The sequence below is a fragment of the Benincasa hispida genome, chromosome 12, assembly GCF_027475165.1.
Source record: "Benincasa hispida cultivar pf3 chromosome 12, pf3_genome.v1.1, whole genome shotgun sequence".
Lineage (NCBI taxonomy): Eukaryota > Viridiplantae > Streptophyta > Magnoliopsida > Cucurbitales > Cucurbitaceae > Benincasa > Benincasa hispida.
In genome coordinates, this window is record NC_143489.1 from 52,502,051 (window position 1) to 52,523,908 (window position 21,858).

At 37.1% G+C, this 21,858-nt stretch overlaps 1 protein-coding gene across 3 annotated transcripts; it reads right to left on the minus strand.

Moving 5' to 3' along the window:
* Positions 1-2,117: 2,117 nt before the first annotated feature.
* LOC120067132 (ubiquitin-associated (UBA)/TS-N domain-containing protein) lies at positions 2,118-18,331 on the minus strand. Of its 3 annotated transcripts, XR_016525218.1 has the most exons (13): positions 17,907-18,331; positions 17,618-17,762; positions 16,439-16,534; positions 15,340-15,416; positions 14,607-14,686; positions 14,107-14,167; positions 5,066-5,133; positions 4,831-4,912; positions 4,139-4,222; positions 3,975-4,052; positions 3,674-3,876; positions 3,318-3,437; positions 2,118-2,434 (listed from the first exon to the last, which is right to left on the minus strand). XR_016525218.1 is itself a non-coding variant. In XM_039018567.2 (12 exons), exons 1-12 carry the CDS (start codon positions 18,072-18,074, stop codon positions 2,258-2,260), a joined length of 1,236 nt encoding a protein of 411 aa, XP_038874495.1. In that variant the 5' UTR covers positions 18,075-18,331; the 3' UTR covers positions 2,118-2,257. The 3 variants fall into 3 exon arrangements, 2 of the variants coding, with proteins under 2 accessions (XP_038874495.1, XP_090164154.1); XM_039018567.2 differs by lacking the exon at positions 3,674-3,876; XM_090308028.1 differs by lacking the exon at positions 3,674-3,876 and having other exon boundaries at positions 16,439-17,419; positions 17,907-18,247.
* Positions 18,332-21,858: the final 3,527 nt, after the last annotated feature.

Here is a 21,858-nt window from a genome sequence, read left to right on the forward strand (position 1 = left end):
TGGGTGTCCATTTGAAATCTCAATAATTTTCCTCATCATTATAGATCTTAGATGACCCAACTGATCATGCCAAATTGTAAATATGTCTGGATTCATGAATTTCAGGTTCGTTGTTGCATATGTTTCAATTACTTGTGTATGAGTATAATACAATTCAGAAGATAAAGCAGACAACTCTTCCAATATACGTTGTTCATTTGAGACATTGGATATGATATATATGATATATAGATATTCCACATTATTCTTACTATCAGTCTCAATATGATAATCATTGCAACGTATATCTTTAAAACTTAGAAGATTTATCTTTGATTGACTAGAGAACAATGCATTATCAATTGTAAATTTGTTTCCTCTAGGCAAAATAATATTTGTTTTTCCAAAACCTTCGATCAAGTTTACAGAACCTAATATTGTATTTACTTTTGCTTTCAGCATTATCAATTTGGAAAAATATTTTCTATTTGTAAGTATTGTGTGCGTAGTTGCACTGTCTGCCAGACATAGATATTTTTTTGCTCATTTTTTAAACATCCAACATATGAAAATGACCCATGTTTCTTCATCAAAAGAAAATAATTATAATAAGAAAAACAACACTTAAAATATACAAAAGTTACTAAAAAAACATGAAAATAGATAAAAGAAAACAACAACATTAAGTCCAAATATTCTCAAAGTCAAAAGAAGTCTGTCACTTCCAAATTTATCGTGTGGGATGGGTCAAATATGTCACTATTCTAGTATGCAAAATTCGCTTCCACATTTTTCTTTTTTTTTTTCCTTCAGGGAGGCTTGATAGAGGTCAACTAAGTGTTTTGACGTACAACATGTACGTGACCAATGCCCAGTCATTCCGCATCGAAAGCATTTACTTTCAACAATATTTGAACTTTTATGTTGTAGAGCTTTTCCTTTATGATCATGTGGTTCTTTTGAAATTTAAATGATTAGAACAACTACTACGAAAATAATAATTGTTTCTTCCTCTGTCACAGTCACGACCTCGATCACGATTATTATTAAAATTCGCAGCATTCACTTCAGGGAATGGTGTTCTGGTTGGTCAAGATTCATGATTTTTCATCAATAACTCGTTATCTTGTTCGGCCATGAGAAGACATGAAATTAATTCAAAATATTGTTTAGAACCTCTCTCTCGATATTGTGGCTGCAGGAGGATATTTGAGACATGAAATGTAGAAAATGTAAGATACTCTATTTTCAGTCCCTCGTGGAGATGATAACGAAAAAAAAAATCATAGTTTTTGCTTTGTCCTGACTGGATATCGTATTTCCTTCTTTAATTGTTTCTCCAAGTTCACAACATTAAGGTGAATTTCAATATCGAGCACCCATAACAAATAATTATTACAATTAATGTCAAAGGCTACGAATTCTAATTTTGTAAGGTTTGTCGTTGCAACACTTTAAGACCTAACTTTAGCGGAGAAAACCACAGGAACTCATGTTGATAACGTCTTATAAAATTGAAGAGCCACAATAGGAATACATATATGAAAAAATATAATATAATATAATAATATTTTTTACATAATAATAAATAAATAAATAAAAACTAAAATTATAAAATTGGACAATGAAAATTTTAGTGAAATTTGGTGTGAATTTCTTACCAATGGATATATCATTTTAAGATCCACCAAAAGCCACTATTTATAGACAGAGTGACAAGTAGGATGTGTACATACCTAAACACTAAGCATGAATTACTACGAGACACATGGACAACATGAATGGTGATATATAACCTTTAAAACACTAAGCAATGAGCATCTATTTTTTATTATAATATTCATAATATTACTATATATATATATATATATATAAAAGATGAACGAAGATTTAATTATTTCTATTAAGAGTTCTCTTTCAATTTCTCGAGTGAATTCAAAGAAGCAATAGGGAGAGGAAAAAAGTGAATGTAGGAGTATAATCACCCTCTCGAGTAATCATTATAGTTATATCGACGAAAATGAATGACCAAGTAGACTTATTAGCCACAAATTTCTTGAAAATGACCGATAAAAAATGCAGGGATGAGATTCAAAAAGACACTAATTGCAGAGAAGACATCACCAAAACAAACAATATGCTGTTCCAGTGGGTAAATGCACTAAATATTTCTTCATGTACAGTGTCATGAAAGAACAAAATATCAACATCAATCTGGACCATATTCCAAACAGCACCCAAAAAACAAATTACTAAAATATTTCTCTGTAACATGAAATTAGAGAACACCAAAGAAGGGATTCTTTATAGCAGAGTCGAGCTCACAGCCAGCTGAATTGAGCACTGCCCTATCAACCTTGTTTCTGGGCAAAAATAAGAACTCACCACCTTCAATTTTCTCGAACCCACACAGCTCTAGAAACTCAATTCCTCCTCTCAGTGCACCCACTCTATCCTGTTCCATCAAATGAATAATCCGGGTTTAGTTCTTCGTTATAACGCAACAAGATGGGAGGCAAAACAATGTACTTGACAGTATAATTTTATAGGTTGAATTATAAATTATGTCATGAATTGTGTCAATTTAGTTCTTAAACATTAAAAAAGATATGCTAACACATAACTAATGATGTGAAAATGTTTCCTACAAAAATATTTGCTAATTTAATATAGTATGAAACAAATCAGCACAACATACGTTGTTATCAAAGTCACATGTTAAAACCCTTTTATAACGATGTCACTCTATTTCTTTCTAGTTGTTCAATTCATTCCCATATATCACTTCGGCCTAATCAGCCAACATTTATCTACAATACTGACAAATATAGAATAATGTTTAAAAGCTCAAAGACGTATTTAGAACTTTTTAAACTTTGAGGATTAAATTGGCAATAATCAAAGTCCACATACCACATTTGTAATTTAACCATTTTCAGAAAAAATTTACAATGATTGAAAAAGGGCAAATAACTAATCGACGTCACAAAATCAAGTTCTCCATTATGATGTTAACAGTCAGAAACATAAATTCCTTAGGAGAAATGTCGTACTTGCTTCACTGCTTGATATATGGTTAAGTTGAAAACAAATCATTAGTTTGTGCAAATGTGCCTTCTGTGTTTACATGCAAATCACAAATGCATATAAAGAACTGCTTTGACCAAGAATGATCTCAGAACATAAAGATTGCTTACTTTTGCAATATAATGAAGTTTCATAGTTCTTGCATTAGAGAATAAATTTACCAGAAAAAATTCAAAGGAATAAGTGAAGCATTTCTATTGAAAATGGAAATAGGCAAGACGGTACCATAATCATTCTATTGAGGCAGATACCTGGAAAGTTTGGTTGCTAAGTCTAATTTTTCTGAACTTCTCTTCATCAGGATTTTTTACCACGTTTCCCACATACGTTAGAAGGGTTTGAAATGCTCTCTTCACTTTAGCATCATCCTCCTAGAACAACCGTAGAATTAAGACAAGCGGTCACTCTAATCAAATTGAATTTACTTGAAGGAAGAAAGATGAATTAAAATTAACATAAAAGAAATTAAAATGAAATGACCTGACTTGTTCTCCTGACTGTTAAAATTAGTCGATAGTTTTTAACTTTAACTCAATAATAGAATACTAAGGCCAAAACAACAAATCCATACAGTCAAGATATTTGATAGAGCAGAGAATGAACTAACATGTTCTAAGCTAGCAGTGAGTCCCAATGCAGAAGCCAGAAGGAACCAAGAAAGTAATCGGTAAAACTTCAATGACAGAAGTAGGAGTTGGGATGATGTCTTTTACTTGGTTAAGTTAGTTCTCAGCTTCTCACTGGTGCACACTTTCAAATTCTTTTTCCGCTTATACCCCATACGCAAATAATTGTACTTCCATGTGTGCGCTAGTGTGTGTGACATGAAAAAATCATTGTAATTTTAGCAGGTTCTGTGAGTTCCTGTCTGAGTTGGGAAGGTTTTATGAATTCTCGAACATATTTACCTTGTGATTGGACTTTAATGATCGCAAACATTCTCTCATTTGCTCTGCCTTTGAAGCAGGTCTAACGGGTAATGAGAGCTGCAGTTACAAGCAAACATTTTATCAAAGAAAATCTAAGCAATTCAGAATTGAAAGCGTACCTAATACGAAAGGACAGGCAATACCTTTTTCTCTTCAACAACAGGTGCCGGAGGTTTTGCAGTTGAAGGATCTTCTGGTGGCAATCCAAGCCTTCGTCTTCTTTCTGCCTGTGAAAAATAACTTCTTTAAAATAAAATCACAATCTATCATCATATTGCCACAACTTCAAACATAAACAATATGATATTTTAAACAAAAGAAGAATATTAACCTTTTACAGGCAAAATAGCATTCCTTTTGGACCAATCACGAAATATTTTTCATAGAAAAATCATTCTAATAGTTGAACAAAATTAAGACTCATTTGACGATAAGCTCAACCCCGTTGGTAGCCTGTCTCTATAAAACAATGGGTACAGCTAAGACTCATTTGAACCCTTCTCTATTCTTTAGTAACCTCAGCTACCAACTTCTATGAAACAATGGGTACAGCTAAGACTCATTTCACAGCCGAGAGTAGAGAGATGTATGCTACAAATATAACGCTAGATAATAATTTCCGCAAACCAACATGCAGCGATGCATTTAGAACATTTTTTATGAACCTGGAAAGTGAGTAAAAAATCAATGCACATTGATGCATGAGGAATAACACAAAAATATTTAGAAAGAAAATCTTATACTATACAATACTTGATTGCTTTAATACGCACAATTTTCACTGTCAAGAAACAAAAAATACGCACAATTTTGCAGGAGTGGGAACACTCACTACCTTGTCATCTTCAAGTTTTTGACGAATTTTGTCTCTGGCTCTTTTTTCTTCTTCTTTTTCAGCTTTTCTCAAAGCTAATATTCTACAATGGGAATGATATTTTGCGTTAAAAAAATAAGGAACAAACTTGAATTCAACATAGTAATAATGCTTTCAATAGCATAAGAACAATTACAAACATAAACAATTCTATCTATCAAAAATAAAAATACCATAACAAAGACCTAAAAAAAACCTTTTTCTCTCATTTTCTTCCTCGATCCTTTTTGCTTCTAAGAGCTCCTTGCCAATTCGAATTCTCTCCTGAGAAAAAAATACATATTATTATATTATCTATCTGAGGCACAATGTCACAGTCACTAAAAAGCTAGGAACCCAACACTACTACTTTTAACTTTTCAATAACCAAATGACTTCTGATTCCACCACCAACGGAAAGAAGAAAAAAGAGCTTAATTAAAAGAAATTAGAACACAAACATAAAAAAGCTAAAGAAATGACAACAGAAAATTTTTATAAAGAAAAGATGGTAAGCTTCTGAAAGGTATCAATTCTTATTATTCAAAGAAACACAGACAAACAACTATGACCAGAACACGACATACGATCTCCTCGATCGCAGTCCCCAAACCTCTCACTCTCGAGAAGGTTAGCCAGAAAACTAACTACTCTTCCCTTCTATCACACACTTCTCGTTCCTTCGCATCGTAACAAAGGACTGCCAATAAGGCCGAAGCTTCAAATACACAAAATCACCCACGTCATATTCCACCTCTCCCCTCTTCCGGTCTGCAATTTTTTCATCCTCTCCTGAGCAACTCGCAAATGCTCCTTCAAAACACCCAACATCACATCCCTCACACATATTGTTGGTCCAAACTCGAATTAGAAGTTGAATGGTCATCATATGAAATCTATGCCAGAGAAAGTCGTCCGTATACCGCCTAAAACAGAGTGATGCAAATAGATATATGGAACATGGTGTTATACCAATATTCAACCCAATGCAACCACGAATACCATTGTGTAGGATGCTCACCACAAAAGCAACGCAGATAAACTTCGACACTCTTGTTCACCACTTCCGTCTGTCCATCAGACTACGGATGGTAAGCCGTATTTTGATTCAATTGAGTGCCAGCCGAACAAAACAATTCCTGCCAAAAGTGACTCAAAAACACCTTATCCCGGTCAGAAACAATCGATTTAGGATAGCCATGAAGGTGCACGACCTCTTTAGCAAACACATCAGCCACTGTTTTAGCAGAAAACGAATGCTTACGACCAATAAAATGGCTATATTTAGTTAGCCGATCCACCACCACAAAAATAACATCATATCCCTGAGATTTAGGTAATCTCTCAATGAAATCCATGGATATCTCCCCTCCCAAACAGCATCAGGAATACCCAAAGGCAGTAACAACCCTGCAGGGAAAAACAGCTAAAGACTTGTTCCTCTGACAAACAGAACATTCTTCCACATATTACTTCACATCCTTCTTCACCCCTTCCCAATATAATTATCCAATCAATCTTTTATACGTTCTTAAGAATCCCGAATGCCCCCCAAACATTGAATCATGATAAGTGTGAAGTCTTATTGAAGGTAATAACATCGAAGATTTAGAGACCACTAACCAGTCTTTATACTTAAGCCTTCCTTGATGTAAAAAAAAAAAAAGGAAAGAAAGAAAGAAAGAAAAAAGGAATACTATCTTCATCAGCAATCAACTTCTGTATTATCGCTTGCAGCTTGGGATCTTTGTGAACTTCCTCCTTAATCATATCCATATCCAGCAATGTAGGCACTGACGAATTAGCCAATTCAACCCCAGTTAGCATATGAGACAAAGCATTAGCAGCCTTATTCTTCACTCCCGGGTGATAAACAACTTCAAAATCATACCCGGGTAACTTCGATAACCATCACTGATGTTGTGGTTGTATCACTCTCTGTTCCAACAAATATTTAAGTGCTCGTTGATCAGTCTTCACCACAAACTTCTGTCCCAACAAATAAGGTCGCCACCATTGTACAGCCATGACCACACCCATCAATTCTCTCTCATATACCAGCTTGCCTCATTCACTGGCTGATAATGTATGTCTAAAATAAGCAATAGGACGCCTCAGCTGCATAAACACAGCCCCAAGTCCATAGTCCGATGCATCAGTTTCGATATCAAATGGCTTGCTGAAATCAGGTAATGTCAACACCGGAAGTGGTATAGCCACCTTCAATCTCTCGAAAGCCTCTTGAGCTTCAGCTGACCATTGATACGCACCTTTTTTCAGCAACTGAGTTAATGGAGCAGCCAAATTGCCTGTACAAACCTCGTGACTCCTGTAATAACCCATCAATCCAAGAAAACCTCGTACTTCATGAATACAGGTAGGCGTTGACCATTCCAATATAGCTCGTACTTTCTCTGGATCCACCTCAACCCCTCTTCTCAAAATCAAATATCCCAGATACTCTATTCTTCCTCACATAAACTGCCATTTGAGACGGTTAACATACAACTCATTTTCCTGGTCACACTGACAACACCACATCTAAATGTTGCACATTTTCCTACAGATCCTTGCTATAGACTAGAATATCATCAAAAAAACACCAATACAAACATCCTCAGGTAAGGTTTAAACACCTTGTTCATCAATATTTGAAAAGTGGATGGTGCATTCGTAACCCAAAAGGTATCACCAGAAATTCATAATGTCCCTCGTGTGTGCGAAACAGTCTTCTCAACATCAGCCGGATTCATTCTAATCTGATGATAGCCTAATTTCAAATCTATCTTCGAAAACCAAACCGCCCCATTCAACTCATCAAACAGCTTTTCAACGACGGGTATTGGGAACTTATCTGGAATGGTCACACTGTTTAATGCCCTGTAATCAACTGTAATCAACGCAAAATCGCCACCCTCCATCTTTTTTCTTCACCAAAAGTACTGGACTTGAATACAGACTCAAGCTTGGCCTTATAATTCCTAATGACAACATTTCAGATACCAACTTCTCCATTTTAATCTTCTAACTATGAGCATACCAATATGGCCTCACATTCACTGGTCTTGAATATGGACTCGAGCTTGGCCTTATAATTCCTAAAGCCACTATATTCCCAAGATCACATCCCCCACACCCACTAGAGAGGTAAAAACTCATCGACAATAGTGAGGCCTCCTAATTGTAATCAGATAAGAATCCAAATCAGAAACAACTTTATTGAATCAGAAGATGTATTACCAGTTACAAGATGAACAATTACAAGAAAGAATAATTCAAGGAATGGAATCACACTTCTATTGCTCCTTCTCACACTCGAGAGAAAAGCCCTGCCCTCGACTAAAAGGAAAAAACTCCCTAAATCCTACTCACGCCTCCCTCTTATACTCTCTTTCATTCTCCTAACTAACTAACAATGGTCCCTCTTCCCTTCAGTCTTCACTAGAAACACACTCCCCACTTCCCATTTTCCCCTTATTACCCCCGTCTTTACTTCTATACTGAAATATTATCGGTGGCTTATCATTACTCTCCTGTTCCAAATTTACCTTGTCCTCAAGGTAAAAATCCAGAAACCACTATTTGAAGTCGCTAACCTCCCAAGTCACCTCATGGCTTAGTAATCCCTTCCATCCCACCAAAACCTCCTAATCATTCGTCGAAGGATTCTTGCGATAGCCCAAGATCTCATCAGGTTCAGTCATCCACTCATGCAAATCGGTCAAATAAGGATCCATTGCTTGGACCTCACGGTGTTGTCCTAAAACCCCTTTTAACTAGGAAACATGAAAGACTAGGCGAATCACCGCCGAAGGAGGAAGTTCCAGTTTGTATGCAACCGCTCCAAACCTTTCCACAATCTTGTAGGGACCAAAGGACTTGGGAGAGAGTTTCACATCTCGACGCTGTCGCATAGAAATCTGTCGATACGGCCAAACTTAGCAACTCCACAACCTTGTAGGGACCAAATACAAGGGACGCTTGCCAACTTAGCAACCCATTTTTTATGTTGTGGTTGTATGATCCTCTGATCTAACAAAAACTTTAAAGCCCGTTGGTCTGTCTTAATTACAAATCTCCTCCCCAACAAATACAATCTCCAACGTTGAACAGCAATTACCACAACCAACAGTTCCCTTTCATATACTGGTTTCACACGATCCCTCATTGATAACATATGGCTATAAAAAGAAATTGGGCACTTCTGTTGCACCAACACAGCCCCTATACCATATCCTGAAGCATCCGTCTCTACTTCAAATGGTAAACTAAAATCAGGTAGTGCCAATACCGGTAAGGTCATCATGGTTTGTTTCAACTTTTTAAATGCCGCTTGTGCTTCCTCACTCCACAGAAATGTTCCACCATTCAACACCCGACTTAATGGAGCTACAATACTTCCATAATTTTGAACAAATCGTCTATAATATCCAATCAACCCAAGAAACCCCCGATTTTCTTCGATAGTAGTGGGAACTAGCCATTCAAGAATGGCTCGCACCTTTTCCGGATCCACCTCCACACCCTACCCAGAAATTATGTGTCCCAGATATTCAACTCACCCTCGCGCAAACTAACATTTCTTAGGATTGGCATATAATTCATTTTCCCTCAAAACAGATAAGACCACCTCCAGATGGTGCAAATGCTCCTCCAAATTCTTGCTATACACCAATATGTCATCAAAGAATACCAATGCAAGTCGCCGCAGATAAGACTTGAAGATAGTATTCATTAAAGCTTGGAATGTAGATGGAGCATTGGTGAGTCCAAACGGCATTACTAGAAACTCGTAGTGACCTTCATGGGTTCTAAACGTTGTCTTCTTCATATCCCCAAGGTGCATTCTAGTCTGATGATAACCCGATTTCAGATCTATTTCGGAGACTAATTCAGCCCCGTTCAATTCATCAAACAACACCTCCATTACTAGAATGGGAAACTTATCTGGAATGGTAACATTATTAGGAGCTCTATCATCAACACAAAATCTCCAGCCTCCATCTTTCTTCCTTACCAACAAGATTGGACTAGAATACGGACTAGTGCTTGGTCTTATAACCCCTGATGCTAACATCTCCTCGACTAACTTCTCCATCTCTTCCTTCTGCCGATGAGCGTAACGATACAGTCTAACATTCACCGAGTTTGTTCCCTCCTTCAAATGTATATGATGCTCAATACTCCTCCTCGAAGGCAGCTCAGCAGGCCAATCAAAAACATCTAAAAATTTATCCAACAACGCAGGAATAGATTCTGATAACGTATAAACTTCTTCTATCCCAAACCACTCTACCAAAGACACCCCACCTTCCATTGCCCTGCATTCTATTAAGAACCCCCGGTCAGATTCAGTCCATGATTTCATCATACTCTTAAGACTTACTTAAGCTTTAGTCAAGCTAGGATCCCCCTCAATACCACTCTTCGATCCCCTTGACTGAAAGTCATGGTTAAATTTCGCCAATCAACCTCAGTTACCTCCAATGAATATAACCACTGCATCCCTAGAATGACATCCACTCCTCCCAACTCCAAAGGAAGAAAACTATCCTCAACTGTCATTCCCCAATCGACAACTCCACCGCGTTACAAATTCCTTTCCCTCTGACCGCTGAACCTAAGCCAAAATAACTCCATAGTTCGAAGTCTCAACCACTGCTAGCTGTAATCGATGCACTAACTTCTCAAATATGAAGTTGTGAGTTGCCTCGCAATCGATCAACACTACCACCTGCTCCCCTTTAATTTTGTCCTTAAGCTTCATCGTCCTCGAATTTTTTAACCCTACTACCAAATTGATTGACAATTCTGCCACCATCGGTAACTTTTCCTCTACCAATCATCTTCAACTCTACTTGTTCCGCTTCTAAATAGTCCTCCTCACACAATTCCATCTCCTTTCCATTTGCGTGTACCACCAGTAGGTGTAATTCTCTTTTTTCGTATCCCTTACAATGATATCCCACCATATAATGTTCATCACACCGAAAATATGATCCCTTCTTAGCCTGAAATTCGGCATCAGTCAACCACCTAGATGCTCCTTCCCATTGATTCTCTCCCACCGCCACACCTCGCAAGGTAATCATACACATCAGAGTCGGTTCGATTAACTTCGCCCCTTCCTTCGTAATTCCTGTACTATTCACTTTACTAACATTATTATTATTATTGTTCAGAGTTTAGGCCTTACCTTTGAGTGATTTGCCCCGGCTCGATTCTGATCGTACATTCTCGCGATTCTCCACTCGCTGGGCCAATTTCATCATCTGTGCAAGCCTAACGGGCTCCCAACATTCTACTTCGGCCTTGACCGAAGGAGCCAACCCATTCATGAAGGTTTCCTCCAATACCTCGTTTGGCAGATGCGATAATGGAGCCACCAACTTGTCGAACTAATTGTGATATTCTTCCACCGTCAGTTCATGCTTGATCGCCAAGAACCTATCGCAGACTGATCCTTCCCTTAACGAACGAAATCGTACTAATAACCGTTGCTTCAAATCCTTCCAATCTTTGAACGGTTCTCGTTCTTCACAATCCAAGGCCGCTCCGTCAAAACTTATTATCGCCACAATCATCTTCTCCGTCTCCGATAGTTTGTGTATCTGAAAATATTGATAAGCTCTGAACAACCACGAATCAGGATCAGCTCCATTGAATATCAGCATCTCCACTTTCTTAAACTTACTTCGATCCTCAACACATCCTCAATTCCCGTTTTTGCAATGTTCTTTAACACATCGACGATCATTTCATTCATCTCTCCCGAACCTTCCTTACCTCCGGATCCTTCAACCGCTTCTGCTATCGCCATTCTACCTTTCTCCATTTCAGCTATGTATGACATCAACATCTCTGGGTGTTTCTTTGCTTGCACTCCCAATCGATCTATACTCTTGGCCAAGTATGCCAAATTCTCTTCGATTGTAGGTAATTTCTACATCCCAACTCAAAGACTAGAGATCTCTTGGTCAAGTAACTCTAACTTCTCTTCAAACCTCTTCTAAGCCATCTGTCGACCTTCCTTCCCAGGCTAAGCGCTCTTATACCAATTTGATGAGAATCCAAATCGGGAACATCAAACTAGAAAATGTATTACCAGTTACAAGATGAACAATTACAAGAAAGAAGAATTCAAGGAATGGAATCACACTTCTACTGCTCCCTCTCACATTCGAGAGAAAAGCCCTGCCCTCGACTAAAAGGAAAAAGACTCCCTAAATCCTACTCATGCCACTCCTCCCTCTTATACTCTCTTCATTCTTCTAACTAACTAACAGTAGTACCCCTTCCCTTCACCAAAAACACACTCCCTACTTCCCATTTTCCCCTTATTACCTCTGCCTTTCCTTCTATACTGAAATATTGTCAGTGGTTTATCATAATCGAAATCTTTTACACACTCCTTTTCCTTTCACTGTCGTTCCAGTACCCTAATCGTTGTGCAATAAAGTTATGTGTCACTCCAAAATCAATTAACACTAGAACACTACGATTAGATACTTCCCCTCACACTTTCATAGTTCTAGGATTCGAAAATCCTACCACAGAATTCAATAATTCAACAGTTTCGTCAACTGCCACTGCTTGAAGTTCAACCGGTTCGAGTTCTAGACGCATCTTCAAACACCTCTAGATCTTCAACATTTTCTTGGACAAGTTAACTCATAACTCACGCTGATCTTTAATTATGCATCAATGCTCGACAATCATGCTCATCACAACAAAAACATAGCCCTTTCTCTTTCTTCATTTGAATTTTGCATCCGACAATCATTTAAACGATCCTTCTCGCTAAACTCCGGTCGTCGATACTCCTTGAAGAGTAATGGTTCTCATCGCAACCACTTTAGAAGCCTCAATTGTCTCCTTCACTATCGTCGAATTCGCCGATTTAGGGTTAACTAATGTACTTTAGGCCTTATTCTTATCAACACTTCCCAAAACCGCCTCAGTGCGATTATTTCCCTATTTTCAACTCATTGGGCCACTTTCATCATATTGACCAGCTCAACTGCTTCCCAACACGCAACCTCGGCCCTAACCCATGAAACTAGCCCATTCATGTATTTTCTAAAATCCCATTCGTAAGATGTTGTGATGGCACCACCAGCTTATCAAACAAATTGATATATTCTTCTACAGTTGTTTCTGGTTTAATAGCTAGGAATTGACCACATACCGTTCCTTTTCGTGAAGATTGAAACTACTAAAAAAGCCTCATCTTCAACATCTTCCAATCCATAAATGGCTCTCGTTCCTCCTTCGCTCGGTACCACCCAAAGCCACGGATTCAAATCTAATGACCACAACAGTCATCTTCTCTACCTCCGTTAGCTTTTGGATCTGGAAATATCGTTCAACTCTAAATAACCAAGCATCTTAATAGGTTCCATTAAACACAGGCATTTCGACTTTCTTGAACTTATTTCACTCAAGTCTGACATATCCTATTCCTGTTCACAGCAACTCATTCAATACCGTCGGCGTTTCTCCTGTTTCATCTTTCGTTTTCTTGATTTCACTAGATTCATTCGCTTTGTATTCATCATTGGATTAGATCCAAACGACTTCGATTAACAAATTAGTTAATAGCTTCCTCATCTCCTCTGAAGTTTGATGTTGTTTAATCACCTACACATTCAATTGCTCTACACTCTTTGCTAACGAATTCATCGTTTCCTCAATTATCGGTAATTTCTTAATCTCGACTCGTATTCCAACGATCTCTGCATTAGTTGCTTCAATCTTCTCCTCCGATCTCCTTTGCGCCATTTTTCCTAACTTTCCTAGAACGCTCTGATACCAATATGAAAGGTATATCAATTAATATTAATCAAAGAAATAAAGACATACAACTATGACCAAAACACAACATACGATCTCCTCAATCACACTCCCCATACTATGTGAGAGGAATCGATTCTTATTATTCAAAGAAACACAGACATACAACTCTAACCAGAACACAATATACAATCTCCTCGATTGCACTCCCTAAACCTCTCACTCTCAGAAGGTTCACCAGAAAACTAACTACTCTTCCTTTACCTTCACGATTCATTTATACAATCACACACCTCTCATTTCCCGAGGTCCCCCCCCCCCCCCACATTTGTCTTTCCCATTCTACCCTTACTCCTCCATTGGTATTGATACACAACCAGAGGCCTAATAACTTCATCCCGATGTTCGTTGCTGATTTAATTATTTTTTTAAAGGTTTCTATAAAAATGAATGTAGCATAGGTACCTTTTCCCTTTCTCTCTCTGCTATCTTCTCTTCCTCCTCTTTTTTCTTCCGAGCCCGTTCCCTAAAAGATAATTCACCATATGAGAAAAGAATAGAAGGCAGATCACCAAAAATTTTCTAGTTCACCTAACAAAACAATGTTCATTGGCAACCATGCAGTCAGATGAATTTTCACAATTAGATTCATAACGTTGTTGGCAAAAGATTCAAAAACATGAACAAGGTGTTGTGCAGTATATCATGATAGGCATAATCTCCATAAAATTTTGGTGGGAAAAGGAACACTGATTTGAAGGACAAGGATCAGCATCAGCAATTATAAGTTAATTGATAGAACTATTTTCCCTACTTCTAGTTGGATTCTTTTGACCAAGCACTTAATTCATTGGTACTCCATTTTTATGTCCCAAAAAAAATGCAATCTAATTGGAGTCCTTTTGAAATTTGTTGAATTCTGGGAGATACTTTCGTAATTTCACTATGAGTGGCCTACTTTATACCTTAGCTCCTGCTGTTTTGCTTTCAATTGCTCAGGTGTAAGAGAAGGCTTTGGAGCCTCAACCTTTGTGTCTTTAGGAACCTGAGATATAAACACAAAGTAAGGTGTCATTCCCTCTGCAAGGACTAAAATGAACGCAGATGCCATATATCTATCCTACTGACCTATCCCTGCCAATAAATTTTAAAATATATAAAGAATGAGTTTGACAATATACTATGTACAAAAGATGATATGACATCCTTGCAATGAAGATTACAAAAATAGCAAGGTCGGATGTCATACGCCATCTTGGCTACATTGTGTCAGTTAGTTCAATTTTATAAGATTCAAACCCGGATATGTTCGGCCTAAAAAAATGGATACGTTTAGTTTATTCGATTTCTTCATCAATTTGACCAGCTTTGGCTGATTCTGCCAGTTTTTTAATTTGCTTGGTAGGTTTTGAATGGTTCGATGAGCTTTTTTTCTTTGGCACAATTTGATTTTTGCAGAGATTCTCTTTTAGCTAGTTTCGGCTTTTCCATATATCAGTTCAGGATCAATTTATAACACACACGCACACACACATCTAAAACAAACAAACAACCAATCAAACCAATCTACTTGTACCCCTACAGTGATTCCCATTCATACCTTGATGAATCAAAATTGTTTTGTATATGTAAAGGAAAGTAGAGATCGGAAACAGATTAAAGATACAAATACTAAAAATGAAGAACAGCAAGTCATACCAAAGGCATCTCATCTATCTCCGGATCATTCTCATGTTCGACTACCCAATTGACTGCAGCCTCAAGACTGGCATTACCTAAAATGAGAGAAATTAATACTTGTTAATTAATAGATACAGAAATGATAGTTCTATTAATATGAATATCCACGTGTTATGCATGAAAATATGGATATATCTTTGCTTGTTTCACACTTTAAAAGAGAGAGAGAGAGAGAGAAGAAGAAGAAGAAGAAGAAAGAAAAGAAAAGAAAATGGTCTACATAACTGAGTGGATGAGACAAGGCTGAAAAGAAGTACCAAAATAATACATTAGCAGCGTTTTGAGAAGCATGCTTAGGAATTTTGCAATAAGTACACCACCATGCGCAGTTCATTCACATGGAAGTAATATAAACTTGTAGGACTAAAATACTTAACCTCGGTTACAATTTTTCCAATCAGGAAATATATTTTGAATCCATTATCCTTTTTAAATCTACATGAACATATAGATTTTCTTCTTCTTCTTTTTTTAAGAGGATCATACAAAAGACCCTAACTGGCAGGCAAACCATAGTAGTTAACAAGCTACTACAAATTGAATCGCTTGTGTTGGAAGAATGTTAAAAAGAGAGGTTCATGAAAACTCGAACAAGAGTCGTGATATTTAGCCACATATACCACCTCCTTCCAGCATTGCCATGAAATTAAACTTTGGGCCCATTAATTCCATAGACCACAGAGCAAGGGTTAACAGCATTGTTCCATAGATCCTTAGCCCCTCTCTTTTTAATGTTTTGGTTGCATTAAAGTTGCTCGTAAATGTTGCCATTCTGTCTCTCTGCCATCACCCACGAAAATCTGAATAGTTTGAAGAGCCTATCCCAGCACTTTCAATTAAATAAGCAATGGAATATGATGCTTAAGCTAAAAGATAAGAATTAAAATTAACCATATTCTGCTGCTCTCACATTGATGAAGTTGTAAACACGGATACTAGTTTGACTGGAGAGTTCCAATAAGTTGACTATTAATACTCAAGTGATGAGTAAATAACAATCCAAGCGTTTGAACTCAAAATAAAAGAGACTTGCATTCTGACTTTACAAACAACTCACCAGAATAAAAGAGTGCACGGGTTGCTCGAGCTGTTGGAAAGCCCATAGCTTCAAGTTCCTCTAATATATTCTTGTTCACCTCTGGCACAACCATTTCTAGATACAGACAAACAAACAAAAAGATTATGTCAAATGTTTACTCAAGTGGAAAAATGCACCAGTGGTCAAATAAAAAAACAATAAAAATGTAGCTTAAAAAGTTTAGATTGCATTAACGACCTTTCGTACCAATCTCCCTGGCATTACACTGATCTCTTTCCTAATATAGATTACTTGTTAATGACAGACCATTGTAGTTAAGAGGATGGCTTCATGCACATTTTTCATGCATGAATCCTGATGATGTGTGACTTGAAGGTGCAAGGTCTAGAGATAATGAATTTAAGAGATATACAGTGAAGAGGAGGGAGATGGTGGTGCGAACGACGGTTTCGTCTCTTTATATATAAGAAGTAAACAAATGAAATGCACTAAAAACTGTAAGCTGTTAGGTGTGTAAGTTCTTAGTTTGTTGTGTCAGATCAATTTGTGTTTTCGAAGTTTAACCATGTTAGTTCTTGAAGGATAATTTTGTACGTGATATTTTATAATTAGAAGTGAGCGACGACCTATAAATAATGGTGGTAAGTAGGTTATATTCAGTTTCTTTCTTTGATTGACTAAATGTTCAGGGTGTTTCCACGTTATCTTGGTATAGACCTTCTATCTTGGGTCCAAGAATGGCAAGAAGGATTCTTGCCGAATATTAAATATTGTAGAATAGATCAATTTAACATGACCTAAAAACTTAAATAGCCAAATATCCAACATCAGGGACTTAGCTTCATCTTTGAAAGGATATCCACCAAAGACGAAAAGAAGTAAATTTCTGAGCCGCCGTTGGACAAAGAATGAAAGGATGATAATGGATTTCGTTGTCCTTTATTTGACATCAACCAGAAATTTGGAGATACTGCACCTAAGGCGTCTGTTCTCAATAACCTGAACTCCACAACTAGGATCGTCAAAATGGATACCCATCAGACAGCCACATTTCTTCATCTCTCAACCTTAATTTTTAACTATCTTGTCAAAACCTGGGTTCATTTCTACAAGAGTGTTTTTTCTATAACACGAAACATACTTTTCATTGATGATTGGAAATTTAAAGCATAGACCATGACGAGAATTGTTCTGTACCTTCAGACTTGCTAGCACTTGCATCCCCAGCATCTTCTGATTCCGCATCTACCTTTGGGGCCTCCAAACTTATTGGTTTTGCAGCCTCCAAAGTCTTATCAGCAAACTCGGTATGGCCAGTCCTTTTCGTGTGCAAATCACTTTCCTACAGAACAAACATCACACACACACACACACACACACAAAATAATCAAAAGGCGTCGTTCTACTAAGTACAACTAAGGATTCCGGAAAAGCGCAGAAGTGAATTGGAGATTAACATCTGAAGAAAGTGGCTTGGAATTCATACCGTCTTGGATCGGCAGGGCTTGCCGCAAGCAGTGCAGACGAGATTAAGCACGGCTTCGGTGGACTCGGAGAAGTTGGAGTGAGAAGTGAGTTCGGCATGTTGTTGAGCTTCTTCTACGGATCTCAAGAGTGCGCCACAATCCCCACACTTGAGCGATAGGCCCGCCATTGATGATATCAATTTCTTGGATCCGAATCGAAACCCTTGCAGCAAATCGGCGGATTGGATTCTTCCTTCCGCCTATCGATCCGTGTTCTTTCGGGTTGCTTGTCTAATGGGAAATGTGATGAATTGGCGTTGCCTTTCTCTTAGAACAAAAATGGTCTTGATATTTCAGCGGTAAAATGCACTGCAACCGTTCCAACTTCGTAATTGCATTTTATTTTTTATAAAAATATTTTTATCAAAAGTTAAAATCAATTTTCACTCTTCAACTTAGTTTTGACTCTCCATTTAATTTCTCCTACATTCTTCCATTTAATTTCTCCTACATTCTTCCATTAATTTTAATCAAAATAAATAAATAACACACTTTTAGTCCATATTTTTAAGTTTAGTTTTGATTTGGTTTCTAAATTTCAAAACATTATCAGATGTTTATTTATGATCGTATTTATTATTTCCTACTCATATTCATACTAAAATAAAGATAAGGACATCGTCCGTTTTAGGCGTAAACACAGCTTTACTTTTAGTTTCACCTCAAGAGATCTCATACTAGTGAAGATAGTTATCCTCATTTATATACTCATGATAATTCCTTTATCAACCAATACGAGATTTTGGTGGCATTGCCAACATAAGGTATTAAGTTGAATTATGTAGTATGAAGTTAATATGTTGGAGTTAAAAAATCTATATTTGAGATGCAAAGTTTATAAGATGAAGTTTTTCGATAAATATACAAAATAGAGAAAGATGAAAAGATGGAGCTCATCACAAACTTCAATAGTGTTTACTATTGAAATTGAATTGTTTAACATCAACGGGAAATTTGTACAGATGACCCATTTTTTGGGTCCAAAATATCAAGTGACCCATTTTTAAAAAATAATGTCAATTGACCCTCTGTTGACATCATCGTCATACCAAATTACGTAAATTGCTCTTACAAGTGCCTCATGAGGTAAGTCTTGGTCTCGTCTGATTAAACACTCTCGCTCTCGCTTGAAATTTCCTGGTTTGATGTGATTGTTCGTCAGTGTACAAATGATTTGACAATTTTCACGACTGAAGCCTCAAATCAATAATACCTAAACACAATAAACTCCATTTCAACGATGATTACTTTTCTGGTTTTCGACGGTGTTTTGTTGAACGGAGATTTTTCGAACGGGGCTTTCCAAGATGAGGCTTTTTCAAAATGGAACAGGTTTTTTCAGAAAAGTGTTTCATTATTTTGAGTCTGTTTAATTATTTTTGTTGTGTTATTTCTGGAAATGTACCATTACGAAATTTTGTATTGGGAGAGAGACAACGAGAGATAAAACGAGAGTGAAAGAGAGCAAGAGTAAAAGAGAGAGCGAGATTAAAAGAGAGAGAAAGAGAGATTAAGCGAGAGCGAGATTAAGTGAGAGCGAGATTAAGAGAGAGTAAGAGTACACTTCAATTGCTTGTACAACTTAATGACGAATGTTCTCTTGCTTTGTAGGATGACAGAAAAGTGTCATTCTATATGGATGTAATTGTGATGAGAATGAAAGTTCGTATATTGGGGGAGAGTTCACAGGAATCATTGTGCCTGTTACATTGAAGTATGAAGAACTTAAATCTCACATTTACAGGGTTACAAATGTTAATTCTTCAGAGTTTGATCTTATACTAAGAGTTAAATATAAGCCTGAATATGAAGCCCCTCCACAAAACATAAGGAATGATGATGATGTTCGCTTCCTTCTTTTCTAAGAAGAGTTTAGTAGACTTCAGTTATCTGTAATGCTGAAATCGAATTAGGACAAAAATATTAGAATGGGTTTGGAAATGTGAGTTATGATGATACTATTGGGATTGGTGTCCTAATTCTCTCAGAGTCTCATTGTTTGTAATGATACACATTGTTTGATGAATAAAATAACTGTTCTTTCATTCTGGCTTTTACTTATATCCCATAAACAAAGCTCCATGATTATCTTATGTAAACTTAAACATGTATATGTGATATACAAATGGATCATGTCTTAATTGATAACCTAAGTAGGTCTGTAGTATAAGTATTAAGATGGGATAACCTAAATACGTTTGTAGTATCACAAGGATCAGGTATCCCACCTTAACCCTTGTGACACTACGGATACGGCCAGCTTTGTAGAGGTTTGCAAGTGTTGTAAACTACTACAAATGGTAGATCCTGACCATTCATGTGGAGACGTACAAGCGGGGGTGTCCTATACAAAGAGTTTATATAAGACCGGACCACGAGATTATTAAACTCTGTATATAACGCCTTTGATACTAGAGACTTACATCTCACCTAAACGACCATAGATGACATGACCTCAATCCTGAGTATTTTGGGAACTTCTGCCTTTGAGGGCGGTCCTTTGACTAGTATGGGTGAGAATGGCAGATTGCCAACTCAACATGTCTACCTTTTTGGGGACTTGTCTGATATAGGAGCTGGGAACTCAATCCACAATATGAAATTCACTCCTTTCCCAAAGCAGGAATAAGTAGAGAGATTGTTCCCTTAAGGGCTGATTCCGGGGCTTGAACATAGTGGCCACAACTTTTCTTTAGAAGAGAGGACTCAGTCATAGTAGGACTATGACTTATGTTCGTTAAATGGATCAATGGTAATTAAAGAATTAGATGTAACTACAGGGACATAATAGTTATCGGCTGAGTTGTACTTACGAACGATTTGTGAAGGGTTGTCACACTGCTGATTGGTTAAGATAGACACATAATATATCTGTAGTAAGGAGGGTTCAGCTATCGGTCTTTAGGGAGTGTCTGGCAATTAACAGATGGTGGATCCCGTGACTAAAGAGTTTAGTTAATTATTCATGTACCATTGGAGCTTCGAGCTACAGGTCCATGAGGTCCCCTTGGTAGCTTAATGGATTCAGTTGAGGATCAATTCTTGGTGTTGATTTGAAATGGTCAAATTGACAAGAGGTAATTCGATTATATATGATATGATCAGTATGATGTATGAGATATATCTAGTGGAGGATTAATGTAAATGAAATTTACATTAAGTGTCATGGAATAGAAAAATAACTATGGTTTATATGTTTCATGAGATAAAATATTAAAACTATAAGTTATAAATATAGTATGATAAGTTGGTTATCATTTATATTTATAATAATATTAATTATTGGATAATTGACTTTTTTTTTCTAATAACCAATTAAGTGGGAGGTTATTGGTGGTTTCATGATGACCGTGAGATAAAAGGAAAATTGTTTTCCTAATTTTAGTAATGTTAAAGTTTTGTAAATTTATTTTTTGAGATTTTTCGCTTTCGGAATCTCACGGAAGTTGTCAAGTAAATAGGATTTACTAAGCGATAACTTGAACTAAGATAAACGATTGTGTAGTGTTTGTAGGCGACAGACACGTAACTAAGCAATGAGCTAAATGATTGAGCATCGATCTATAAGATAGGTTCAGCCATCTCCCATTTGCTCAATCGTTTGCACAATTGTTGTTTCCTCTGTCTTCTACCTCAAACCAAGTCCACACGAAGCCCACCCTCTGGATTCTCACACCGAGAATGCCAAGGTATCCTTCTTGGTGGTGTCATACTCAATTCGACACCGTCGAGGTTCTATGGAGGACGTTCATGTTGTTCGAGGTGTTCGTAATCGAGGCGATTGCTGAGTTCGAATGCGCGGTGTTCGTGCTGTGTAGCGGTCATGTTGGACGAGCGTTCGAGGTTGCTGTGTTCAAGCATTCGTGATCAAGAAACTTGGCGATGAGTCTACAGATATGTGTAGCGTTTCTC